This window comes from Lagopus leucura, unplaced genomic scaffold (genome assembly GCF_019238085.1).
Source record: "Lagopus leucura isolate 7727_CA_CO unplaced genomic scaffold, USGS_WTPT01 Super-Scaffold_100004, whole genome shotgun sequence".
Taxonomy (NCBI): domain Eukaryota; kingdom Metazoa; phylum Chordata; class Aves; order Galliformes; family Phasianidae; genus Lagopus; species Lagopus leucura.
In genome coordinates, this window is record NW_024962264.1 from 68,995,418 (window position 1) to 69,023,411 (window position 27,994).

The 27,994-nt window shown below is 47.9% G+C and overlaps 1 protein-coding gene across 8 annotated transcripts in view; it reads left to right on the plus strand.

The window, feature by feature from the left end:
• Positions 1 to 27,994, plus strand: part of EXOC6B (exocyst complex component 6B) — a 246,067-nt gene that overhangs the window by 75,647 nt on the left and 142,426 nt on the right. For 5 of the 8 annotated variants that reach the window (XM_042872008.1, XM_042872009.1, XM_042872015.1 and 2 more), the window contains exons 7-8: positions 3,375 to 3,446; positions 26,291 to 26,467. In XM_042872008.1, the coding sequence (XP_042727942.1) occupies positions 3,375 to 3,446; positions 26,291 to 26,467 (249 nt within the window). The remainder of the gene's footprint in view (positions 1 to 3,374; positions 3,447 to 26,290; positions 26,468 to 27,994) is intronic. The other 3 variants (XM_042872010.1, XM_042872013.1, XM_042872012.1) reach the window with 2 other exon arrangements.

A 27,994-nucleotide genomic window follows, 5' to 3' on the forward strand; every position in this document is an offset into this window, starting at 1 on the left:
ACCAGGAAACTATTATGTGGCCTTGAGCAAAACTGCTCGCCGGTCTTGGCTGCTTGCGCTGCTAATCTCACAAGGAGACCTCATTCCTCACCGTGTCTGAAAGGGGGAAATTGCAGATTAAGTGTTTTCCCGTGTGGAGCTGGGCACTGTGTGTCAGAGGGAGCGCTGGAGCTGCACGTGGCTCAGTCTGTCTCTCCCCCTCCTCCTGCTCTGCTTCCCCCTGTGCTGTTTTCCAGGTGTGATGAAGATGCCTTCGGCCTCCCCTTGCTCCGTCCGTGGCGGTGTGATGGTCAGTGTGGAATTCTATGTGGGGCAATGAGGAGGTGATGGGTTGGGGTCCTGGGGAACTGTGAGCCCCACCAGCAAGCAGTGAGCTTGGCAGAGTTCTTCAAGGCACTGAATGAGGTGCTGGAGTGTGCTGCTGGTGCTTGGTGCTTCCAGTGCCCTGGAAGAGCCAGGAGAGTTAAAAACCCACAAACAGAAAGAAACAAAGATCTGTTTATGGGGTCTGTTTTAGGTGGACATGAGTTCTTTCAAAGGGCAAAGTTCTTGTATTTGTTGGCTTCCTTTCCTTGTTATCTGCAGCTGCACATCTTATCTGGTAGGTGCTTCTCATCTTGTATGACTTTATTTTTAGCTGCGGTCACCAGACTGTTTTATAGCCTATTTGCATGTTGTCATCTCGTCTTGCTGTTCTTTCACAACATTTAGGAGGATTTCTGTCTTATTTATTGCGAGGAAGAAATCTTGAGGTGCACTGAGTGCAAGATTCAACCCTCTTCTAGGACAGCCCTGAAAAATAAAACAGCTGCACCACTCCCATCGCAACACCCAAACCCCTTTGACCAAAGCATCTTCCTGCATTGCCATGATTAGAAATTATGGTCTGCTTCAGAGAATGGGGCTGGGGTGGAGACATGGCTTGAGGGGGCTCATAGAGCATTTGGCCTGATATTGCTCCTGGTTTTGTTGCACAAAGATGGCACAGCTTGAACCTTCTTAGGAAACAGGATTTACAATAAGATGCTCAGGGAACTTAATATGTTTAATTTGTCAGAGGAGAGGATTGCAACTTCTCCGTTAGAAAAGATGGATAGGAGCTACTGATTTAGTCCAGGCAACCAAAGGCTTGATGAGGTGCAAAGGAGAAGGTCAGAGCTGGGCAAATGCATGGAAGTTGGGGTATCACGGAATCACAGAATGGCTTGTGTTGGAAGGGACCTCAAGGATCATCAAGCTCCAACCCCCTGCCACGTGCAGGGCCACCAACCTCCACATTTCATAGCAGCCCAGGCTGCCCAGGGCCCCATCCAACCTGGCCTTGAACACCTCCAGGGATGGATGGGGCATCCACAGCCTCTCTGGGCAGCTGTTCCAGCACCTCACCACTCTCCCTGTGAAGAACTTCCCCCTGACATCCAACCTCAGTCTCCCCTCCCTCAACTTCAAACAATTTCCCCTCGTCCTGCTGTTATCTATGCTTTTCAAGAGTTGACTCCCCTCCTGTCTGCAGGCTCCCTTTAGGTACTGCAGGCTGCACTGAGGTCACCCCACAGCCTTCTTTTCTCCAGGCTGAACAAGCCCAGCTCCCTCAGCCTGTCCTGTAGGGAGGTGCTCCAGCCCTCTGCTCATCTTTGTAAGGTAGTGAGCTGCTGGAGCACCAGGCTTTGTGGTGGACGTTGCATCATCCCGGGGAAACCTGGAGCATCACAGTGACTTCTGAAAGTTCTCAGCTCCAGTTCAACCACAACTGCTGACCTTGAAGTAGGCACTAATTAGCAGACGACTCCTCGTCTGTGTTTTTCAAGGTGCCGGACTATGGGATTGCTGGGATCTCTGTAGGAATAACAGATTCATGCCTCATGTTTTCCTTTTTGTGGCAAAGACCAAATTAAAAAAAAAAAAAAAAAAAAAGGAAGAGTTTAAAGGGAAAATAAGTTGAGCACAGCTCGGGGAGCCAAGGACTTTGGTGTTCTGATTTCAGTGCGATAATGCTCGTTGTGTGGCCGGGGCAGGTTATTAATCCTTGCCTGGCCGTACCGCTTTGTCCCATCCAGATAACTTCACTCATCTAATGGGCTGACCTGGTTTTAACATGCTGTTAACGCAGGCACGTAGTAATTAAAAGCTTTTAATGGCTATTTTGTTTATGACAAAGGAGAGTATTTGTATTTAGAAGAGATGCCCAGTTTCCAGACCCTACCTAGCTTAACTCCTGGGAGATGTTTTGACTCTTCAAAAGAGGATTTTTCTTGACTTGAGGCCACCGCTGTGGTACTCGATCCCGCCAAGTTCAATGTTCTGCTGGATAGAATAAAATGTGTTTATGGATTTTGATGGAACTTGGAAATTCTTGGGTTGTTGAACTCGCTGTGTTACGGGAAAATGAATCAGGTTCTGACTCATGGAGGAGAACTGACCTTGGGGCGGAGGGGAGCAGTTTGGGTTACTGGGAAAGTGCTTCTTTCCCTGGGACATACAGTTCTTCCTTCCGAGATGTTATCATTGTTTGGTATCCAGTGGTGTAAGAAAGGTAAAGAGCTGATCTCTGTGCCCTTCTCCTCATTACTACATACATACAATTTGTTTTACTCCCTGAACCAGCCTCTAGGCTTCAGTCTTGGCTGCTGGTTGAGTCCGCAGCGAAGATTGAGCTTTAAGGACGTCGGTTTCAATTCTCGTTTGAAAGAAACTTTTCCTACAGGTTGCATTTTATATTTAAGCGTTCAGGAAATCTGAGAGGTCAACAAAATAAACCCAGGCAGTGCCCAGTGGATGCCGGCCCTCTCTGGATACATTTGCTTCAAGGTGGAGAAACAAGCTAAGGTGTAATGCTGTTAATTTTCTCATCCCATGAGCTCTCAGAACGTGGCAATTTCTGCAGTGCTAATTGAATGTTCTAAACGCAGCTCTTAAGGAGAAACCCCTTCCTTGTTCCTTCTCTACTTTTGGTGTGCCTTGTTCACCTCTGTAATTTGTAGGGATGTGCTCAGGGATCCCCGCATCCCCATTCTGTCCCTTCCTGTCGGGTCGTGCTGTGCTCTCCTCTTGGTGACTTTGCAGAGCACAAGGCTACGCATTCCTCAGCTGTTGCTGTTCTTTTGGGATATTTCACCTTTCTGTACTCTCCCAGCTCCTAGATCTTTCCTGAGTGTGTCCTCCTGTTTAATCCTTGGCGGTTTGTCACCTGGGGATGCTGTTTCCCACTCAAGTCCATAGCCTTGAGTTGTGTGAATGCTTTGATTTGGTGCCCCTGGATTGCTTCGGTGCCTCTTCTGCTCTTCAGGGCTTTTGGTTTCCTGTCTGCTCGCTCCGTCTTTTGTGCTTTGTTGTTGTTTCCTCTCTTTTAATGTTTGTTCCCTTCATTTCCTAAGGATTGCAGATACAATCAGTGGAAAATAATTGCCAGGATATTCTTCAGTCTTCTGCTCTCTCCAAATATTAAGGTACTTTGTACTTGATATGTCTGTCCTTTGATAATAACATGCAACCTAATTTCTTGCCTTCCTCGGGCTCTCTTTGAAATACTGACTTGGATTCTGTGGCACTAACCTACAAATAGGAATCCATAGGCTCAGCACTTACAGCCTGCTAACCAGTGCTGCAGTAGAAGAAATCAATCAAGTTTCCCCCATTGAAAAACTCCAAACTTTCCAATCTGATCATCTGCTGTAGTATGGTCCGACCAATTCTTCATTGGCCTTCTTGGATTCAGGCACTACAACCAAACTTGGTCTATTAGGAGAAGTTATGGCAGCACTTCCAGCTTATACTCTGAATTTTGCTCTCAGCTGAGATAGAAATGGTTCAGTTGTTCTGCATGCCCTTGGTTGTGATTGCTTAACACTGCACAACTGAGATACCAGTGAGAAAATTTTCTTCCAGTTGTGCATTTTACAAGGGAGAAAAAAACCAAACCTACCTCTTTCTTGTGCTTGAGGAACAATTCCCTGAAATATTTTACTCTTCATATACTTGAAAAAAGAAACTGCAGATAATACAACATGTAGATGGGCTTGGGAGGTGCACTTAACCACGTCCTAGCCAACGGGTAGCTTGTACACTGGCACTGGAACAAGTTGCCCAAAGAAATTTTGGAGGCTCCATTCCCATTCAAGGCCAGGCTGGATAGGGCAGCCTGATCTAGTGGCTGGCATCCCTGCCCATGGCAAGGGGGTTGGAGCACAGTGATCTTTAGGTCCCTTCCAATCTAAGCCATTCTACGATGCTGAATTCCAACTGACCGTTGATTTCTTCATTGTCTCTTGCTTCCCTTGTCACTTAACTGTATCCTAACACCAGATTCTTGTCTGTTGGCCTCAGTTTTTTCTGCTTATTCCATTTGTCATGTTCCTATGTTTATAGCTTCCCTGACTTCCGTCCGACCAGGTTGCCTTTTAACTTGCACGGCTGTCTTTTTCCACTGTGGCTTTTTGAGCATCCACTTAAAATGTTCTTGAACAATTTTCAATTAGTCTTCATGTTGTTCTGATTACAATCTTTTTTCCCAACTGATCCGGCTCATAATTGCTTTCAGATTGGTGAAACCAGTCCTTTTGAAAAGTGTACATGTGTCTATGTGTACACATGCGTTCAGTTGGTGGGGCTCATGTATTTTATTCCTAATTTTGATGTCTTTTTGGTTGCATATGAATATGTGACACAGAGAGGTTGTGGATGCTCTGTTCATCCCTGGAGGTGTTCAAGGCCAGGTTGGATGGGGCCCTGGGCAGCCTGGGCTGCTGTGAAATGTGGAGGTTGATGGCCGTGCATGTGGCGGGGGGTTGGAGCTTCATGATCCTTGAGGTCCCTTCCAACCCTGGCCATTCCATGATGGTATGATGCTATGCTGGGGTAGAACCTGTCATGATGGCAAGAGTGGTACAGAGGACCAAGTCCAAGAATAACGCATGGCAGGAGGGCAAAGTGGGGCTCCCAAGAGTCTCTTCCAGCAGCACAGCCTGGAGGAGACATCCCGTACCGAGCGGCTTTCCAGAACCTTCATGGTGGATAACTCTTGGTTTGGATGAAGCCTGCAGCATGGGACGTGCTGAGAAGCTCTGATGGGAGGGATGTCCCACGTTACCCCTCCAATGACCTTCTTGAGTTGGATTGGAACGATCAGCGCCGCAAATGTAAATGATCAGCAGCCGGGCTCCAGCTGCAGCTGGTTAATTACCCGTTCACACAATGTGTTGTGAAGGGTCATCTGTTTCCAGTTTCATCGTAAACAGAAGTAAATGTTGAGAACATATTTTTCTACATCCAGTTTCACTTGTTGTGGATGCTTGAAATAGTTTGCAACCCACATCTTTTGGGTTTCGAGAAGGGCTTTTGGCCAGAGAGCCCCGCGACCATTGGAGATTTTTGGTTGAGAAGTGCCCTGGAGGTTGCATTGTAGGGACTTTTCCTTATGCAAAACATAAAAGTGCTGGGGTTTTTTTTTTGTTGTTGTTGTTTTGTTTTTTTTCAAATGGTAACCATCTTTTTCATTAACATCAGTTGGAGTCTCAATAAACAATTGACTCCGAAATTTTTCCAAATCTTTGCTGCGGCGCTGTTTCTATTTTTAATTAATTTTTTTTTAAAAACGGGTTTGTCTGAAAATCACGGCTCAGCTCTCAATTTAAAGAAGCGATCTGGTAAATGGGAAGAAAGGCACGAGCCTATAGCTCTTAATTACGACGTAATTAGAACCTACTGGAGATTTCCATGTTAGAATGCTTCTGGAGGGCCGAGGGAGGGATCCTTATCACAGGGGCTGCTTTTTGTCACCAGCTCTCCTCAAAGCCCTATCAAGCGTGTTTGTACATTTGTTTTGTATAAATTGAGAGCTGTGTACGTTGCAGAGATGCCAAAAACTCTGTTAATAGCTGTGAGGCACCGAGATGGCTTGGGAATGGCTTCAAGCTGTGCCAGGGGAGATTTAGGCTGGACGTTAGGAAATACTACTTCTCTGAAAGAGTGGTCAGGCAATGGAATGGGCTGCCCAGGGAGGTGGTGGAGTCACCTGGAGGTGTTCAAGGAATGTTTGGATTTTGTGTTGAGGGACGTGGTTTAGTGAGAACTAGTGGTGATAGGTTGGACTGGATGATCTTTTAGGTCTTTTCCAACCTTGGTGATTCTGAGATGCCTGGATGCTGGACATCAAGGCACAGTGTCAACCTTGCAACAGCTGTGGTATTGCCATTTTGGTCCTTTTTCAGTGCCTTGCTACTCAGTGCGAGATTTGTTTGCAGTTTTGATAGATAGATTGATTGAGAAATTGATTGATTTGACAGATTGATAGAGAAAGAATGGCCTCACATTCCATCAAGTGGGGTTAGGTTGGATATTGGGAAGCATTTGTTATCAGAATGAGTGGTGAGGCCCTGGAATGGGTCACTAAGAGATGTTCCAGAACCATGGAGATGTGGCACTGAGGGACGTTTTCAGTGGGCATGGTGGGATGGGTTGGGGTTGAACACGGGGGTCTGAGAGGTCTTGTCCAACCTCAGTGGGTCTATGTGGAGTAGTGACTTCTGATGGTAGGATTGAAGGCTGTGCTGCAGCATGCAGTGAGGTTCACCTTGTGATGGCGTTAGCAGCCCTGATCCACGGCCCTGCACTGACCATGGGGCTGAGTGTTGGTCTGTCGGGTTTACTGCTGCAGCAGGGCCAACGTTTGGGGTCTCTCGGAGCTGCTTGTACCTCTTAGCAGTTTTTTTTTCTCAGAGCACAAAAGTTCTTTTGCTGCTTTACTTAATGAGAGCGAGGATCCCTAAAACCTTTGTGGTAGCTCTGAAGTTGACTGTTCCTCTTTCCTTTGGAGGCAGATGCTGCTGCGTTCAGCTGCAGCCAGAGTGCCCTTCAGTGGGGCGTTTGCAGTTGGGAAAAGATGTTCTGGTCAAGCTAAGGAGGTCTGCTTACTTTGGATAAAGAAACTTACTGTATGTTGCTTTTCCAACCTATTGCATTGCTATAACATTGGTCCCTTCCAGATGATAAATATACCCTAACAGATCCTTACTTTTCTTACTCCTAGGAACAGGCCATCCTGAATAACCAGGTTGTGTTTGGTGCTCAGAAAGGCTGAACTTTGGGCAGACATCAGCAGTAGCTCATCATTCCCCCCTATGTCTGTCATCATTCTTCTTCCAGCCTGTTTCTGCTGGTCTCCCAGGACTCCTGAGCACTCAGCAGATGCAGCGTGTGCAGATTAAGATGTGAAATTTCTGTTTGGTTTCAACGTGTTTTCATGCTTCTTGAGAGGCGTGGATGGCAAAGCTTTTGCTTGGAGCCGTCAGCTGGATGCAGTGTGTCACGTATAGATCTCTGCTCAAGAATAAATGCCTGTCATTATTAATGATATCTGTTACCCTGAAAGTGGGTGATGGTCCACTGTGATCAGTTTTAGCTTTCTGGTGAGGACCAAGCTGTCTTTGTGGTAGGAAAGTTTTGGGGATCTTCCCCATTAAGCAGTGTTTAACTTCCCATACCTCCTACTGCCCATCCTGGCTGGCGGCCGGAGGTCTGTAGGAATTCCTGTGGTCTTCCTGGAGTCTTTTTACCTCTTGGGTGAAGTACAGGATCTAAACTATTGGAGTATCCCTGGCACCCATTGCTTTAGCCAGGCTAAGCTGCCTCTGGCAATAGATGCATGAAAGGGGTTTTGCATTTGCGCTCTGTGCTGGGAGGACAATTGCTTTCCTTTGCAGCTCCTGCTGAGCAGTGTTATCTTCCTCCTGGCCCTGTAAGTCGTGGGCACTGCAGATTTCCAGCAGACCTCCCACAGGCTGGCTGCTGTGCCTCAGCCACCAAAATGCCTTTCTTGGTGGCTCGTTCAGAAGATGAATGGCGTTCTGCAGCTTGTGAACAAGTTTGGTGAGTTCCCAGGCTCTGCCTTAACTTCTTTCCCTTTTCAGCCTATGTTCCCTTTATTGTTTTTCCTCTGAAGCCTTTACACTGGGCAGGCCTGACAACATTAGGAATTGAATCTCTGCTGAAAACCTTACGGAAGAACAGAGATCTGTTTTGCTTAAAGGCCTTGGGAGGAACCTGAGTTGGCTCCTCTGATGAGATTGGGATCTCTTTCACCACATCTTCATTTCTCATTGCGGAGTTCTTAATCATGTCTTGCTGAGGAGACTAAGCAGTCTTCTAAGACCATCCTGATGCTCTGTATCCATTTCACATTCTTGTTGTTGACTTCTGTAGAGGATAAGCATCCATCAAGAGAACTAGAGCTTGTCATTGTTTCGTGAGGAAGGGCAGTAGCATTGTTAAAGCCCAATAGGAACCCTTTGGTACTGAAAGCCTTCAGGGATAAATGCAAATTTACACTCCCTTCTAAGGCAGACATAGCCCAGAAGTCCCTTTTTAAATCAGAAGATGCAAAGATTGTTTTATCTTTGGTAACTTTTTCCAGAAGACCTGCAGAGCTGGTACATGAATCACAGCTTGTCTGGGTCTGGGGTTACCATTACAGCCAGTTGTTTTTGTGACTTTGTGCTAGAGCAGCAGAGCTGATCATGAAAGATGTGGGTCCTAGGACTCTTTAGTTAATAGCATTGGACATTGTGAACGGCTGTTGTCACCTTTCCTGGAGGAGGGAGGAATGAAAAGAGTTGCTACAGAGAAGCAGATTGGTCCCAGATATGGTGGCTTCAGAATTGTGGGAAAGTAGGCTTTGTTTATGGCAGCAAATTGAGAGTTGCTTCATCGGTCATCGCATGAAAGGTTGGCTTGGGGCATGGGAATGGCTTTGGTCATGGACCAGATATACTGGCCCCCCCACGGCGTCCCTCCTGCTTCAGGATCTGTTCCTAATCCAGACCCATGCAACTTGTTTACCGAAGCCAGGCACGGCTCGGGTTCAGCAGAGGATGCTGCCCTGTAGAGTCCACGTTCCCTATAGAACTTGTTTCTCTACTTACCCACACTCAGGCAAATACCATTTGCCTGTACATTTCCTTGTACAGAAGTTCAGACCATGTTGACCCTCTTTCCCTCATAAATCGGTACTTTTCCAAAGAGTCACATCACCGTTTCTCCAGAAGAAGGGATTCCAATAGCTTCTGGTGTGTTACATCGGCCATCCTCGTGCTGGGATTCCCAGCTGGGGCAACTGCATGGTGCTCAGCTCTGTGCTCTGAACGAGCCTGCTGGAGTGTTGTGGGTCCCCATGGTGAGCTGCTCCCATACACAGCTCTGCTCAGGGCTTTCAGGACTCTTTTCAGCTTTCAGTACAAAGTTCCCTCATCGTGCTCAGACGTTGCCTCATTTCCTCAGCTCAGCACCTTGCTCCCTCCCACTGGAGGTGCTTCTCCTTCCTCTCCTTGGACAACACACACCTTGTTCTGTGGTCTCCTTGTCTTCCTGCGCTACAGATACCACTCCTAATATTTTTTTTCTTGTTTTTCTTCTATTTTTTCCTCTTTCCTACACGCTATCCATTGATGCGTGATGTGTGGGTTCACATAGACCACTTAGAATTTCCATTAGTTTGCCACATCTCTCACAACAGCACAGCTTTCTTCCTTTGGCCCTGGCATCGTCCCCGCTCGGCTCAGTGTGCACTGAACGGAGCTGCAGCGTCTCCTCTTGGGGACGGTTTATTGATAACTTCCCACAGTAGCACCTCATAAGCACAAGGACTCTCACTTTCCTTCTGTTTTGAATTTAGCAAGCTGGAATAGAACTTTCCTCCCTAGTTAGGAGCATTGCCAGCTGCGTCCTGCAGCACTCTGTGGGGCTTTATGGACAGCCTTCCCGTGGCCGTGGACTGGTTTTGGGCCGCCAACTCTACCCAACAGGCACCAGGTGTAAGAAAGAAGGGGAAAAAGAAACTCTTTGAAAGAAGTCTGTTGTGATATTGCAAGGGGAAATGGTTTCAAACTGGAAGGGAGAAGGTTCAACCTGGATACAAGGACAAAGTTTTTGATGCTAAGGGTGGTGAGGTTGCCCAGAGAGGTGATGGGTGCCCCGTGGAGACACCAAGGTCAGGCTGGACGGGGCTGTGAGCACCTGATGGAGCTGTGGGTGTCCCTGTGGTAGTTTCTGAGTTAATTGCATGGACTTTTTGGCCGTGTCCATATTGAGGGCATCCTCTGCAAGGCACGCTGTGAATCCCTGCCTGCAGCACATGGCTCTGACACGTGGAATCCTGGCAAGTTTGGGAGACTGCCTTCAACTCCAACAGTAATCATGGGGAAGAACTTCCTTTGAAATGCTTTAGGTAAATGTTTCTTTGTTATACTTCTGAGAAAGCTCTTCTCTTTCGGACATCAGTCTGTCTCTGGGGTCTAGACAATGGGTTCCTGCAACCAAACACGCTGTTCTTGGGAAGGGTAAAACCTCAAAAGCACAGCTTGAAGCTTTTATTATCTCACATGTAATTGTAATAACAGGGTGTAAAGGAAAATCCTGTCCTGTTAAATGTCATTTTTGGCTATAGGAAAGATGCATTATCCTGAATATGAGCAGGCACGCCTAGTTCTTTTCTTCCTCCCCTTCACCCCCATCAGCTGAAGAAATGTTCTTATTTTTCCAGTCTTTTTTAATGTAGGTAAAATGCCTGGAAAGGTTCTGACTCCTTGGAAGCCATGGATGATTTTTTTTCTTCCTTGTTTCATTATGGAGGCAGTGGAGTCCCTGTCCCTGGAGGTGTTCAATAAACGTGGCTGTTAGGGACATGATTTAGTTGGCAGTGGTGGGGATGGGTTGATGGTTGGACTGGATGATCTTGGAGGTCTTTTCCAGCCGTAATGATTCTGTGATTATAATGTTTTACCCTGAATGGTGAATTCCTCACTTTGCTGGTAAGGAACGCTCACAAGTAGGAACGGCTTGAATCTGAACTGGGGAAGATCAAACCTACCATTTCCAGCCTGGATCCTGTGAATGAGCGCTTGGTTTTTGAGCCCTGCAACATGAGGAAGCATTTGAAGCCTCCTTCAGAACGACATGAATTGTTTCCTTTGCCTTGCCTCACTCTCGTGAAGATTAAATGAACCATCTTTGCGTTGCTCCTTTTCTTTCCTCCCTAGAAACAAGATGAGAACCCGGCCTGCTTTACAAGGTGGACGTGGAAAGTTTCTGTGTTGTGTAAATAAGTGTACGTGGAGGGCTGCCCAAGGTACATGTTTCAGCCTAAGGATGAAAGCATCAGCCAGGCTTTCGAGGCGTATTTCTGCAGCATGATGCTAACTTTTATTGCGTGTTTTTAAAGCATGGCTGGAAAAAGGAAAGGAATCAGACGTTTTACTAGCTGCACACGGAGTTGGCTCCGGGCTGAGCGGGACCTCAATTAGTGGAGCGGCGAGTGAAGTCAGTGTCTGCCTCCTCTGGGACTTGGACTGAGCCTGAGTCTTTCACTTAATCATTTATAACTAATTGCAGTAGTTCCGCAAAGTCAAAGCAAATCTTTGGAGTGTGCTTCTACTGAGCAAGAAATGAGGAGCACATTTTTGCTTTTCAGAGTCTCGCAGGGCGATGCAGGATGTGCTGCTTTGTCGGTGTCAGACGTGTCAGCCTGCTTTGAAAAGCAAGCTGTGCTGTCAGCTCTTCACAGCATCACAGGGGTGAGAATAGACTTGAAAAGATCATGGAGTCCAACCCTCCTGTAAAGCAGCTCCCTACAACAGGTCGCACAGGTTGGCATCCAGCTGGATCTTGAATATCTCCATAGAAAGAGATCCACCACCTCTCTGGGCAAGCTGTTCCAATGCTCTGTCACCCTGGCCATAAAGAAGTTCTTCTGCACATTAGCAAGGAGCTTCCCGTGTTCAATTCTTAGGCCATTGCTCCTTGTCCTATTGCTGTGCACCACAGAGAAGAGCCTGACCTCATCCATTTGCCTCCCACCTCCCTTCAGATATTTGTTAACATGAATCAGATCCCCTCTCGGTCTTCTTTTCCCCAGGCTGAACAGACCCAGGTCACTCAGCCCTTTTTCATACAGAAGATGCTCCACGCCCTTCGTCACCTTTGTGGCCCTCTGCTGGAACCCTTCCAGAGTTCCCTGTCTTTCTGGAACTGGGGAGTCCAGAACTGGACACAGTATTTAAATGTAGAAGGGGAGGATCACCTTCCTCGACCTGCTGGCCACGCTCTTTGTAATGCACCCCAGGATCCCATTGGCCTTCTTGGCCACCGGGGCACACTGTGGCTTATGGCCAATCTGTTGTCCACCAGGACCCCTAGCTCCCTCCCTGCAGAGCTCCCATCCAGCAGCTCATACCCCAACCTGTGCACGCGGTTATTCCTCCCCAGGTGCAAGATTCTACTTTTCTTCTTATTAAACCTCATCTTTGGCTTGGTGGATGGCGATGGTGCATCATGCAGTGACAACTGGCTTGCACTGCAGTTCTGCAACTGCACAGAGTCTGTAACATAGCTCATAACGTAGGCTGAGGCTGAAGGGAGGAGGTGTGTGCAAATGGAGGAGGACTGTGATGTGCTTCTGCAGGCCCAGATGCCCATCATTGGAACGAGATGTTCTGTGGCCTGAGCCTCCAATCCAGTGATGGCTTTGGCCCCGACGTGACATGCCAGGCCCAGAAAGAAACTCTATTTAATATTTCTGTTTCTATTCAAGTATTTCCAAAGCGTTTTAAGAACAAGAGCATTAAGCATTTGGGAGATGGGAGGATCTCTCTTTTCCACTTTGCTTGGAAAGGGAAAAAAAGGAGCTTGGAATTTATTTGTAGGATGAGGACGCTCCAAATCCTTGAAGGTTTTCTGATTATTTGCAGCAGTCCTCTTTGCTTCTGACGTGGTCTCTGCCAGTTTGTGCTAGGTTGAAAAGAGGATGGTTTGGGGTTCTTTGGGTTTGTGTCATATATACTGAATAGTCTGAATCTTAATAGATGATTGGTGGAACCATCGAGTCAACGTAATCATAGAATCATAGAATGGCTTGGGTTGGAAGGGACCTCAAGGATCATCAAGCCCCAGTCCCCCTTGCTGCATGCAGGGCCACCAACCTCCACATTTCATAGCAGCCCAGGCTGCCCAGGGCCCCAAACAACCTGGCCTTCAACACCTCCAGGGATGGACGGGGCATCCACAGCCTCTCTGGGCAGCTGTTCCAGCACCTCACCACTCTCATAGCACAGAACTTCCCCCTGATATCCAACATAAATCTTCCCTCCCTCAACTTCAAACCATTTCCCCTTGTCCTGCTGTTATCTACCCTTTCAAAGAGATGCATCCTTTTGAGTAGAGGAGTCACTGGGTGTTCATGCAGGGCTGAGAGGTTTTGTTCACAGCTCAGCAGGAACTAGAATGGGAGACTCAGAAATACAACTGTAGACTTGTTCCACTCTGTTCATATTGAATGTCAAATATCAATATCAAGAGGTATGGTTTTGGCTCTCCAGAATGTTTGTTTTTGCCCCCTGGTTATGCAGCAGTTGGCTGAGGAGTTGGGTTCTCCACTGTGGATCATTGAAGGATGTGAGGGTACACAGATATTAATAGCAGAGGTTTTCTTGAGGTGTGATTTTTCCTTGCATTCACACCAGGGATCCACTCCACTTTTCCTTGCATCCACTTTTCCTTGCATCCACTTTTCCTTGCATCCACTCTAGGCAGCGCGGTCACATCCATCACGGCTGTGCATGGTGAGAAGGAGATAAGAGAAGTGAGGTAACTGATTTTGGGGGGGTTGCCTGTAGTTTTCCTCCCGTTGTTTTCCTTCCTCAGCTGTCCCCCGTTTGCATAAAAAAAAATTCCACCTCTGTGGATCTGAGATGAATTTGAGAGCTGTTCTGTTTGAAGGGAACAAATATGTCTGTAACAATACCCAGGAGCTAGGATAAGTGTTCTTCTCTCTTCTCTCAGTAAGAAATTAAATTTAAATGACTGGGCATGACTTAGTTGAGCTCCAGTGCTTCACTTTCCTCTGCACAAAGCCCTAACCAATAACTTTGCGGTTACTTCTTCCTTTTGGAAGACGTCTTTGAAGCTGAACTGTTAGCACATTAATGCATATGCTGATCTTGTCATAAATGCATTCTGCAAAACAAGATCAGCATATGCATGTCAAATCCATGTCAAATCCTGGATCAGCACAGGAAAGCACTCGAGGGCGAGGGCAGACGGGTGGCATGGTGTGAAGCTGCAGGGACTGAGCTGTGTCATCACGGCCTGCGTGCCCCCATCCTGCAAACCCACATCTGGGAAATGGCAGCTCCATAGGGCATGCTTCCATCCACTCGTAGAGCTTTAGAAGCCCAGGGTAACCACCAGACAGAGGAGCTCAGCCCTGTGTACAGAGCAGGTTGGGTTCCCAGCAGTTCCTGTGCTCCCAGGACCCTGGAGGAGGACGTCACCCATCAGCTGAGCTGTAGCACTGCTGGATCTGCTCTGCCCCAGCACAAGCCATCCCCATCCCTCAGGTGAACAACCTGGTATGGTCTTTTAGGATTTCCAAATGCCACAACACAACTGAATGATTGGTTGTGTTGACTTCCAGTGACTTTTCCCTTGGCTAAGGGCTGCAAGCTGTGTCTTGCTACCTATCTTCACCCCTTGCAAAAAGGAGGAGCAACCCTATTAACTGCAGCTGGCAGCACGGGTTGGTGGAACCCTGCTGAATTTTGTCCTGCAGCTTCCATACCGACCTCTTATCAGGGCTGTAGGAGGAGGCACTCCCCTATTTTCCCCATTGGCCAGCTGCAGGTGGAGTTACCTACAGGAATGGTGAGTCAGTAGGGTCTGACCATGGGGCCACACGTGTGCCACTCGCTAGGAGGGGACCAGGAGGACCTCCCAGCTCAGTGGAGAGGCACTTTTTTTCTTTTTTTTCTTTTTAAAGCTATATAAATCAAAATTGGAAGGGGCTGGAGGGAAGGTGTGAGATTTTTCTTGTGTTTTTTTTCAAGAGTGAACGTTTTTTATCCTTAATAGATTTATAATATGCAGGTCCCTTTATTTGTTTCTATAAAATTAACTAGTAAATTTAAAATGGAAAAATGCTAGTAATAGGAACCAGGCTATCTTTGCCAACGCTGAAATGTTGCTGTATTTATGAAAGGCAGACAAGGGCATTTTTCCTTCTGCCAGGTCTTGTGCCGGAGTGCCACATGTTGGAGGGTTATAAAACTTTTACTAACGAGAAGTTGGAGGAATGCTGACTTTCTAATTGCACTTTTTTTGGGTACAGGCTGCTGTTTGTTTTGGTCTTTAAAAAAAAAAAAAAAGTGATTGTAATTTTGAAGTCTGCAAGTTTTAAATGTAGGCGAGCAATGTGGGCAGGGTATGGAACCCGGTGGTCAGAAATGGGGCTGGAAAGAACTCCTGAACATTGAATCCTGCACGTTTCAGCTCAGTCAATGGGGGTTTTGTCATTTGCTTCTGTTGGGAGGGTATTTCTTTGCCACCTCTATAAAGCAGTGACATTGGGTTCCTGCTGGAGGACCTGGTGGGGCCTTTGGGTGGAACCTCAGCCCCAGCACTGCGCTACTGTAGATACCATAGAATCATAGAATGGCTGGGGTTGGAGGGGACCTCAAGGGTCACCAAACTCCACCTCCTCTGCAGCATGCAGGGCCACCAATCTCCCCATTTCATAGCAGCCTCTTCAGAGGAATGTCCTCAAATAGCTCATCGCTGCTCTACCCAAACCAAAGGGGTTTTTGACACTCAACCCCAGCCAAAAGCAGAGCCAACTTTGTCCACGGAGCCCACAGTGTGCACCCTGACCTTGCTGCCTCTCTCTGTTACTTCTTCATACGGTGTTCCTGGCTTCTGAAGGACCGCCATACCCACGGTCTGATTTTTGGGCGGTCCTATGTGGAGCCAGGAGTTTGGCTCAATGATTCTTATAGGTCTCTTCCAACTTGGGACATTCTAGGATTCTATGATCCTTATGGGTCTCTTCCAATTTGGGACATTCATAGAATCATAGAATGGCTCGGGTTGAAAGGGACCTTGAGGATTATACAAGCTCCAACCCCCCCCCCACACGCAGGGCCACCAACCTCCCCATTTCATAGCAGCCCAGGCTGCCCAGGGCCCCATCCAACCTGGCCTTGAACACCTCCAGGGATGGACGGGGCATCCACAGCCTCTCTGGGCAGCTGTTCCAGCCCCTCACCACTCTCCCTGTAAACAACTCATAGTAAAGAATATCGTTGGCCTTACAGATTTCTTGAAAAGCAGGTTGTTAGGCAGGAGTAATTGAATTAAATGGATTAGCTCACAGTAAATGCTCCAAGAGGGATTGAAGTGCTGAAGAGCTTTGTGGAAAATGGGGTTCTCTTGATGTCGGAGGGATTAAAGCTTCTTTGTGCAGAGATGGGTAGTTCCCATTCCAGATAATTCCAATGTGTGTTTCTCTCCCTCTCTTCTTTCTTCTCACTGTTGTTTTTTTGCTATTACTTCCATGCTTGGAAGAGTGGCAGTGGTGAAATTGTTTGACATTTCATTCTTTAAATCTAAACCATCACAAAATGCTTTATGAGGATAAGAAGCAATGCTCTGGGAATTGGGTGTTTTCTTCTCCTTCTGGAATATTCTTGTGTTGGAGGGGGGAGAAGCAGGGTTAGGGCTTTGAGAAATGCCTTCAGCGCGGGCTCCTCTCGTCCACCACATGTTGCTGGGAAGGAAATTTGTCACCAACGCATACCGCTGACTCACAAATCCCAGTGATGACTTCAATGAATTCAGCTGAAACCCAACAGAAATTGCATTTCCAGCGGTGTCTGCAGGCAAGATGGGCTCGTGTAATACATCACGTCTCCTTTGGCAGGTACTGGGGCCAACCACTTCAATCCAGAGCAGCAGGTTACTCTAATTTTCATGAGGGTACCATAATGAAAGCAACCTGTTGGCAGAGCACATAACCCTTGAGAGGTGTTGATCACTGAATGGCCTGGGTTGAAAAGGACCACGATGCTCATCCAGTTCCAACCCCCTGCTGTGTGCAGGGTCACCAACCAGCAGCCCAGGCTGCCCAGAGCCACATCCAGCCTGGCCTTGAATGCCTGCAGGGATGGGGCATCCACAGCCTCCTTGGGCAACCTGTAACAGTGCATCACCACCTTCTGTGTGAAAAAATTCCTCCTAATATCAAACCTAAACCTCCCCTGTCTCAGTTTAAAACCATTCCCTCCTGTTCCTATCACCATCCATCCTCGTAAACAGCCATTCCCCTCCTGTTCATACGCTCCCTTTAAGTACTGGAAGGCCACAGTGACGTCTCCCCAGAGTCTCCTCCAAGCTAAACAATCCCAGTTCCCTCAATCTTTCCTCATAGGAGAGCTGCTCCAGCCCTCTGATCATCTGAGTGGCCATCCTCTAGACCCCCTCTAGTGCTGTGAGCACCTCATTTCTCATTTAGGGTCCCTGCTCAGTGATTTTGGAGGAGCTAACACATAGCTTTCGAGATGCCTCCATTCCCAGAAATCTGTGTTATGGTGATTGCAGGCTTCTGGGCTGGGGATGTATGTTGTTGGCATACTACATGTTGTTTCCATTGCTTGCTTTTTAGCTGGGGTGTCAGGAACGGACATGTTCTGACGGAGAGAAAAAGGCTTCTGCCAACTGAGCTTGGGAACTGCCCTGCCAGCTCCTGTCTTCTGGCTATGGCTGGCTGCTTGTTGGAGATGGGAATGACAGCCTTAATGAGGCCAAAGACTGCTTTGTAGGATTATCTTTTTGTGATGGTTAGACCAAACATCACGTGTTTTCTTAGCAAACTGGTGACTTGCAAAACAGAGCTGTAAAGTAGGGGGTATTCTTCCCGTGGAATCATAGAATCACAGAATGGCTTGGGTTGGAAGGGACCTCAAGGATCATTGAGTTCCAACCCCCCTGCTGCATGCAGGGCCACCAACCTCCCCATTTCATAGCAGCCCAGGCTGCCCAGGGCCCCATCCAGCCTGGCCTTGAACACCTCTAGGGATGGACGGGGCATCACAGCCTCTCTGGGCAGCTGTTCCAGCACCTCACCACTGTCTCTGTCAAGAACTTCCTCCAGACATCCAACCTCAATCTTCCCATGCTTGTTTATATCTGATTTATGCCTGGTTCTTATCTGTGCCTATAGGGGTCTGATCCTGGCTCCATGGAGGCAATAGAAGTGTTTTCTTTGGGTTTGGCATGGCCAGCACTCTAACTCAGGCATTGGTCTTGTTGTCCTGAAATCCTGTTGGGAGAGGGACAGCGGTCTGCCTGAAAATTAGAAAGCAAAAAAGAGGAGATTTAACACTCTTTCCATGTCTGCATTGATGGCTCCTGTTGTCCCTGGTGATGCTGAAGAAATGTTTAGGTGTGGTGCTAAGGGACACAGTTTGATGGGGAAAAATTGGCGGTGGGTGGACGGCTGGACTGGATGATCTTGGAGATCTTTTCCAACCTTGGTGATTCTATGGTAGCTCTCTGATTTCGTAAAGAAATTCTACAGGATTATAACAGAAAGGGAAGCGTTGGCTTTGAGGAATTCTGTGCAGTTTCCCCATTGGCCTTTGGGGGGCAGATGATGTCTGGGAAATAGCAGATTTGGGATTTGAATGAGCGCTTTGTGAGATCTGCAAGTTAGGATGTGAGATTTGGAAGTTAGGATGTGAGATTTGGAAGTCAGGACGTTGGACGTGAAATATGTTTGTAATATGTAACTTTAATTCTTCAGTAGCTGCTCCTGCTTTAAAAAGGGATCTTATGTCAACTTAAAGAAGCAAGGTGAGACCTAGTTTTGATTCATTCTTTAACTCCTGTGATTCTTACCCTGTGTTGCCACCTATTTTTTCAGTAGTCAGTCTATAGCTCTGAATTTAGCCTTATAACATGAACCTGAAGCCAATGGCAGCTTGAATGGGGTCCTGCTGAAAGAATATTTCTCCATCACAGGAAAAAAACCCAACAAACCAAAGCAGATTTGTACTGTAACAGGGTCTTCCCATGAGCTTGCAGGGATGTGGTGATCTATCGGGCTGTGCTCTGCAGTGCTTTGCTGCTCTCAGGCTTACAGAAGAAGGTTGGGAGAGAAGATCTGTGCTGGTGGACGGCTGCAGTTGGGGTTCAGCAGTGGGACCTGTTGTCCCACATTATTGGTATGGTTGAGGACAGCTTCTGATGGTGGATCCGGGCTGTGCATTAGATCCAAAGATCAGTGCATCCCCCCAGGTCTCATTTAAGAAAAGCCAGAAGATGTTCTGTCCGTGGCTCAGGGCTTTATCCTCTCCTTTTGATGGATCTCGCTGCATTCCAGGCCAATCCAGACTATCTAGGAGAGGTGCTTTGAACATTGTCTGTTTCTCAGGATCTCAAGAAAACCAAAACCAGGCCGATAACTGGAAACAAAAGCAGAATCTTGAAAGGAAACTTATCTGCGCAGAGTTTGACAAGGCCCAGAAAGAGGGTGTGTGAAAAAGCAGTCTGGGAACTCCCACAGTGAATGGGATAAAGGAGTTTAATCTGGGGCCAGGAGGGGAGGACGAACCCTCCTTTAGCTGTATAACTTTCTGAGGGTCAAGATAAATAAGTGCAGCTCGGAGCGCCGGAGCTGATGAGCTGCAGCCCTGATTCCCTATCCTGGCTGAGCGAGCAGCCCTTCCTCCTTTGTGATTCCCAACACGCAGGGTGGAGGTATTAAGCAGAGTGATTCTTAGCACGGCAGCTTCAAATAGGCTGTAGTCACTGGGGATGGGAAGGGAAAGGCTCTGCCCCATAGGGCGGTGGGCATGGAGCAGCTCCCAAGGGCAGTGAGCACAGCCCCGAGCTGCTGCAGCCCAGGGAGCATTGGAACATGGCTCTCAGCCATAGGGTTTGGGGTTGGGATGGCCCTCTGTGGGGCCATGGGATTGGGCTCGATGGTCCTTGTGGGTTCCTTCCAACCTGGGATATTCTGTGATTTTTATGAGAAGGCAGAGAAAAAACCCACAACAAAACGTGGCGTTCAGCATTATGGATAGAAGGAAGGCTCAGGTGTGGGGCTGCAGTCCTTGATGTGTGTGGAATGCTCGTACGACAGCCTTCCTTCTCTTGCTTTTAGGCCCCTTATCTAATTTTCAGCTTCTCCTCTCTGTGTAAATGTGATAAATGCACTTTTTAATCACATAACCGAGCTACTTTTGATGCCTGCGCGCAGATATCTTGTTCTCGACGCCAGAACGCACAGAAGTGCAAATCAACACCTTGCTTCAGAAAGTACTTCTTAAAAAATGACTTTTTGACTTCAACTGTGCAGCTGACCCAGAGGACTCGGTTGCCTGAGTCCTTTTATCAGTGCTAATGTGATAAACTTCTCTTTACAGCTCCCGGGAAGGAGAGCACCGTGTTCTGATCGCTCCTCCAAAGAACAGCAGAAGCTTAATAGCTTTCTGATAAAGTGCTGAATTAACCGAGCTACTCTTTATGATGAACATTGAGGGTATAAATAACACTGACCTTGTGTTATGGATAGGGAAAAAGTAGGAGTATGGGGATGGCGATCGTAGAACCATTAAGGTTGGAAAAGAACTCAAAGACAACCAAGTCCAACCCATCCCATCTTGCCCTCAGTGCCACATCTCCATATTTCTTGAGCACATCCAGGGATGGTGACTTCCCCACTTCCTGGGCAGCCTGTGCCCAATGCCTGACCACTCTTTTGGGAAGAGTTGTTTTCTATCATCCAGTGTTTCCAACCTGACTCTCTCCTGGCACATTGAGGCCATTCACAGAATCATAGGATCATAGAATGCTTGGGTTGGAAGGGACCTCAAGGATCATGAATCTCCAATCTCCCTGCTGCACACAGGGCCACCAACTTCCACATTTCATAGCAGCCCAGGCTGCCCAGGGCCCCATCCAACTTGGCCTTGAACACCTCCAGGGTCCTATCCATAAATTGTTGGGTCAAAGTAAAGGCAGAAATCTTCACTGCACTCTGGATGTCAGAATATATCTGTGCAGAGGTGATTTTGGGAACGTGGCTGTGATGAGCTCGATTTTTAGCATTGGGGGATGGGGGCTTAAGGTGGAGCAGTTGTTTGTAGGAAAGGAGGAGTGGTGGCAAGTTGAAGTAGAATCTCTGGCTTGGGTTGGAAGGGACCTCAAGGATCATCAAGCAATCTCTGCAGAGCATTTATTGGAGGAAACTCACTGAATGCTGCATTTCCTAAGTTATATTTCTAATGACCGAATATCAAGTAAAAAAGAAAACAGGTCTATACATCCATTGCTTCTTTGGAGCTCATTTCCTGTGCTGGTGGTGAACTTCTTCAGACAGACCTCTGACAAATTGTTTGCCGCGATAACCGCTTAACACCAAGCAGGCAGATAGGCAGAAGCTCTTATCATCTCGACAAGCGACGGGGTTTTAGTTAAAACTGAAAACAGAAGCTGTGTCAGCGTGTTGAGTTTACACCTTGCAATAATAATGCGTGCTTTTATCTGATCTGAGGGGGATTTTATAACTTTCAAATGGATCTCTGGCGGGGAGCCAGCCGCACTGTCATTTTTTATTAACTTTCTCCTCTCTTCCCCTGTAGCCGGTCTGCTTTTTGTAATGCTGTTGGAGGAGTATGTATCCCATTCCTGGGGATATGGTGAAACGATATTTTAGAGTTCTGTGTCTCAGCCCATTAGAGGGGTCCATAAAACAATCACGGCAGCGAACGTTCAGTAAGTAATCAAAACCACCGAAGCCAACCACAGCAGCACTGCAACCTTGTCTGAATAATAGAACCTCTTTTGCTGTGCCTTATCTACCGTCTCATCAGGAAAGAGCTAATTAGATTCTTCTAAGAAGTAAATATTGTCAGTTCGTTGGTGGGTGGAGGTGACGGGAGGTAAGACTCACTGTCAACATTGGCAAACCGAGGCAGAAAACAAGACAAAGTCATAAAAAACCTATAAAAAGCTAATTGAGTTTTAAAGGAGCTCATTCGCCGTGTAGGAGGTGTAGCAACTTTCCCTTTTGGTGTGTGGCTTTCTGGAGGCAGAGCTGGGGGAGCCCATGGCTGCCTTGCTGTTCCAACCCAGCCGTGTGGGATGGCTGTGGGGCTGAGTTCCCTTTGTTCCTTTGGAGAGCTTTGGATAGCTCTGCTCCCAGTGGGTTAAGCCAATGCATTTGATTTCTCTCTCCCTTAGCACACCTAGACTGGGCTCTCGATGGCTTACCTGAATCGCAGTGGCTTGGCAGAACTTGGTGCTGCAGCTTAGGGATGGCAACTATTGGGATCGGTATTACACAGAATGACAGAATGGCTTGGGTTTAAAGGTCATGGAGCTCCAACCCCCTGCCGTGGGCTGGTTGCCCCCACCAGCACTGGCTGTGCAAGGCCCCATCCAACCTGGCTTCAAACACCTCCAGGGATGGGGCACCCACAGCTCCTCACATTTAGGACTCTTGAGGGACAGACTTGAATGGCAAACCCCCAAAGCCACGTCATGTAAGGTTGGGCATTTAGTAGAGGGACATGTGGCAGTGTGGAAGTGGACAGCTTGGGGGAACGTAATAAGGCTAGGACTGCTTTCCCCCCCAATTCTTTCTCTCCTCTGTTTCTGAAGGGATGGCAGCCAAAAGGATTGATTCGGTATTCAGCCAACAAAGCCTGAGCAGCAGCTCCTGTGCTGTGCTACGGGCAGTGCTGATCTGGATATGACAACCAGCATCGAATGACCTGAAGCTACGGGCTGGAGAGGGGAAGCTGTGTTTGCTTTTGTATCAGCCTGGAAATAGGGTTTGTGTTCGGGCTGTGTCTGCTGGCTGAGTGCTGTGCACGGGCCAGAGGGTGGCTGTGCTTGGAGGCAGCCCCAGCTACGTGAAGCAAACGCTTCGTGCGTTATTGCTAAATGTAATGCTAGCTATGAACACACATTTGGTTTCTAAACTTTATTGTCACGTTAAGCAGAGAGCAGAGAGATTGATAGTCTTGTATAACAGAGGCAATTTTACCAAAGGATACGAAAACGCACTCGCTTTCATGTAAACCACACCAAAAGGTAGAGGGGGTTTTTTATTTTATTTTTGTCCCTGGAGGGCTCTTCTCCTCCCCCATAGCCACAGGTTGCTGTGTTTTCAGGGGGCACGCTGGAGTGTCGCCCCTGCTTTGATGTGGTTCCTCAAGTGTGCCTCCTCATTGGGCTCCCTGCAGATGCCTTTATGTGAAACAGAACATTAAAATCCAAATGTTCCTGCTCCGCAGGTCGTTTTTCATCCTTTATGGGCAACGTCAAATATATTGCATAGTTGTGTTGCTGCACCCCGGCCCGGGAGGGAGCGGGTCTGGGAGGGAAAGAGAGAAGGTCTGAGCGTGAGTTCCTTGCGGTGAAGCCCAAATTTCTCTTTAGCTGCTTCCTCTGGGCCTCTCCCCAGCTCTCTCTTTTTCTCAAGGTGAAACTGAAACCTCGGTGACTTCACCCAGGCCTGCCCGAAGTTAAAGAAAATTTGATATTTCTCACTTGTAGGTCACTTCAGTCCATATTGTTTCCTGCCAAGAGTGGGGGTGGGGGGAATGCCCTACTGTTAATGGGAAAGCAATTACTGTTCTTTCTGGTTGTGCAGCTCCAGCATCACACCTGGGTTACAGGGCTGGGGTTGGAGGGATGTGGGGTGGGATGGGGGGACGCACTCAGTGCCCTATGGAAGGAACAGCCACTGTGCTGCGTTGGTGTTCTTTGGTGTCTCCCTGGTTGGTGTTCCATTGCATTTCAGTGATCAGGCTTAAAAGTGCTGGGAAACCTCTTCTCACACAGGACTTCCAAATTCCCTGAATTGAAATTGCTTTTGGTGGGCTGGAAAGTTCAGAGGACACTGGGATTCCCTCTGGGTTCTTTTATTCCTCAGGAGGTGGCACACACACTTTTGTTTTCCCTGCTGTGGACTTGGAATGCTGTCAGTTTTTGTGAGCTTCAGTTCCTGAACAAAATCAAAACGATGCAAAATGCAAAACGTGGCCTTTGTTTGAGATGTTGAACTCCTTGAGTTGGAGCAGTGACTTTTCCTAGGGCAGGCTTTCTTGCTTTTCATTCTTCATATGAATTCTACTCATCCGTAGACGTTATGTGCTGCTGTGTGCACCTCCTGTGAGCGTGGCTGAAGGAATCATGGGATGGCTTTGGTTGGAAGGGACCTTAAATCATAGAATCATAGAGTCACAGAATGATTTGGGTTGGAAGGGACCTCAAGGATCACCAAGCTCCAACCCCTCCACCACAAGCAGGGCCACCAACCTCCACATTTCATAGCAGCCCAGGCTGCCCAGTGCCCCATCCAACCTGGCCTTGAGTAGAACGGTTTGAGTTGGAAGGGACCCTTAAAGGCCACCTGGTCCCACCCCCCGCAATGAACAGGGACATTCAGCTCCTGTTCCTGTGTTCATGTAGTAACGCCTCATGTTTGGAAAGGCTTTGGAAAGCCATTGGGTGGCAAGGCACTGTGCTTCCCAAGGACATTTGCAGGGTCCTCCGGGGAGACTTAATTCCATGCTCAGCCTAAAATGCAGAGTGTTGTGTGCTCGTGGTTTGGGCATTGAAGGTTGAAGCCAAGGACTGCGTCCTTCCGCTTGCTAGTCCAGCTTGTTCTTCTCCCATGACCACTTCTCATCCTGTGATCTGCCTACGCCCTGTTAATGATCTGTATGAAGCTCAATGTTTGATGTAAAACTTTGCATTTTCCCATTCTTTTTCCTTCTCTTTTTAGAGGCGGGAAAAAAAAAAATTACATAAATTTGAGTGAATTTAATGAGCGCGCTGGGCTTGCTTTTGGTGTGATTTACAGTGGATCCAGCATTATAACTTCAGTACACTTTGGTTGAGTAACTTATGTCATTAGTGGGTGTATCTGAGAGGAGAGCTGAGCTCGGACCTCTTTGTTGTGTGGGCTTCAGAAGGACCAAGAGCTCACTCCCCTTTTTGAAGTCCTAATTCCCTTTATATGGTGTTGCAATGCCTTTCTATAGAGCAGCGTCTCTGAAGTTAGAGATTTCTAATGCAAAAAAGGCCACTTTTCCCCAAGTGCTTCAAGTATTGACGTTGCTAGCAAAATTTGTCTTGAGCAGCGCTAACACAGACCTCGGCCTTTTTGGCTCTGTTGCAAAAAATCCCTACAGTTGAGATTCCTCCCTGAAGAGATCTTCCAAAGGAGCCCATTTGTTAGTCCTCTTGCTTAGCCCTTACTGCTCTCCTAACAGCAGCACTTGCAGAGATCCTACATCGTTCCAACCACTAGAGGTCAAGATTGGGCTGTTGCACGGCGCTCCGTTCCATCGCTCCAACCCTGCTGCAGCCACGGTCCGTGTCGTTTATACGTTCAGTTTTGCAATCGTTGCCCCGTTTGGTAGCTGTGGTGAAGCTGGTTGGTGTGCACATGTATGCAGGGTGGGCTTTGCCTTGCAGCACGGTGGGTTTTGTAGGGATGGAGAGATCGGCGCCGCGCTCGGTTTTAGTATTCTTCAGATCTGCACCAGTGATCTGTCTGTGGGGTGTTTCTTCCCAGGGAGGGATTCGAAAGGGAGCTGAGCTGAGAGAGGCTGTGGAATTAAAACTCACTCAGAAATTCTTTTGGTGGGATGTGAATCCTTGGTCAGCGTTGACAAGGAAATCATTTTGAAGGTTTGTGCTCTCCATGGTGTCCAGCCTGACCTTGGAGGTTCCAGCACAGCCATTGCTCCTCCTTGTGCTCCAGCTCGAAGCTCATTTTCTGCTCTTGGGCAATTGGGGCTAATTGATTTTGGTCTTAGAAGCCAAGAAAGCTTTGCAGCAACTTGCATGCGCTGCTCTCTGCTACAAAGGGAGCCCAGGGCTGAGGGAGCTGCACTGGGGCCACATGCTTTGCTCCACGAGCCGTGGCCTTCTCCCAGGCCGAGCATCCTGGTTGAATACCTTGCACAGATCGTTCTGTAAATCAGCAGCACCGCAATTAAGATCTCCTGGGGTACCACAAAAATGCTTTCAGGAACCTCTGGGGTCCAGATGTGGAATGTTTTGTGCTGACACGGGTTGAAAAGAGGAACAAATCCAACGGTTAAGTAGGTCCTTTAATTTAGCTTGTGACAGTCACCACATGGCCTATGGGCTAATATTTCTGCGTCTGTGCTGTAAATAGATCAATATGGCAGGACGATGGGTTTGGCATTTTGATTTGTGAAGAGTCAGAATATTGTTTGTATTGTTGCATAATCCCTGGAATGGTTTTGAAATGAATCTTCTGTTTCTTTGGAATATCTGGGTTTGGAAAAACATAACATTTCAAAGTTCCATTAAGTGTGTGTGTTTTATTTTGTCTCATTTGTCGTATTTCATGACTGATTGCATCTTTTGGCCAAAAAAATACGTCCGAGGATGCTGTCGTAAAGCTTGAAATCTGCTTTTTTTCTAGGCACAGCAGCAAAGAAACCTGGACAATATTGTATCGCAGCACCCCAGGATAAGCGGGGGGAAGAAGTCCAAGAAAGAAGGCTGCGCAGGCTCAGATTTGGAGGTAAAGAACACTAGCCCCATGTCTGAGCAGGATTCGGGTATCCTGGATGTTGAAGATGAGGAGGAGGATGAAGAGGTAACTGGATGCCATCAAACTCAGGGCATTGGGGTGATAAACTGTGTCTCGGTGCTCACACCTCACTCAGTGTTTCCTGCCCCTGTGCAGCACGCCATAAAGATGCTGAGCGGACGGTGGAGCCTTTCTGAGTTGGGTCATTTTGCACTTCTGTCCTTGCTAGCAGGCTCAGCAGAGATGCTTAATGTGGTGGGAGAGCAGAGCAGCTCCTGCCTTCAGTCCTGCAGCTCTGTGGCCTTTCAAAGCAGATAAATTACCGCACAGCACGCAGGATATTGATATTGAGCTTTTTTGCAGTGAGTCTTGTGGCAGATGCATGCTTTATGCTGAGAAGAGTTTCATTAGGACAGAATTTTTGAGGATGCAGTTGTAGTTCCTGGTGTGTTTCTGTTGCTGGCCCTTTCTTTAACAGTGATTTCTCGTAGTAGAACTGTAGAATGATTTGGGTTGGAAGGGCCTTTAAAGGGCATCTGGTCCCACTCCCTGCAACGATCAGGGACATCCACAGCTCCACCTGGTGCTCCTAGCCCCATTCAGCCTGACCTTGGGTGTCTCCAAGTGGCACCACCTCTCTGGGTCACCTGTGCCAATGCCTCACTGCCCTTAGTGCAAAAAACTTTCCACTTATATCCAGTCTGAATCTCCCCTCTTTGAGTTTGAAATGGTTTCCCTATGTCCTGTCATAACAAGACTCTGCTACAGAGTCTGCTACAGAGTCCCCTTCCTTCTCACAGCCCGTGAAGGCTGCTCTCAGGTCTCCCTGGAGCCCTCTCTTCTCCAGGCTGCACAGCCTGTCCTGGTAGGAGAGGTGTTTCATCCCTGGGATCATTTTTGTTGCCCTCCTCTGGTCACACTGCAGTCCCTCCCGTGCTGAGGATTCCACATCTGGATGCATTGCTCCAGGTGAGGCCTTATCAGCACAAAGTAGAGGTGCAGGATCAGCTCTCTGCTCTGCTGGCTGCGCTGCTTTGGATGCAGCCCAGGATGATGTTGACTGTCTGGGCTGTAGGGGCACATTGCTGGCTCATGTCCAGCTTCCTACCCACCAGTACCCCCAGGTCCTTTTTGGCAGGGCTGTGCTCCATCCTCACAATCCCCAGCTTGTGCTGATAGCAGAGCTTGCATCAGCCCAGGTGCAGACCTTGTGCTCGACTTTGTAGAACCTAATGAGGTTCCGTGCCTGCTGCTCAACTTGTCGAGGGTCCTTTCCCTCATCTGTGCCACAGTTCCATGCCCAGGGCTGCCTTTCCCAAGTTTGTTCTGTTGGGTTCTTTCCTCTCCATCCCAGATCACTGCTTCCTAACAGGGAACGAAGCCTGTAGCACAGTTCAGATCCCTCCTGTTCCACTGGATGGTGTAAATACCAAGGAGGGGAGATGAATACTGCAATTCGTGCAGCACAGTGCAGTAACCCTCAGCTGAGGAGCATCTCCCCAATTGTGGATCATCTCCCCAGTTTGGATCATCTCCCCATTTAGGATCATCTCCCCATTTAGGATCACCTCCCCAGTTAGGATCACCTCCCCA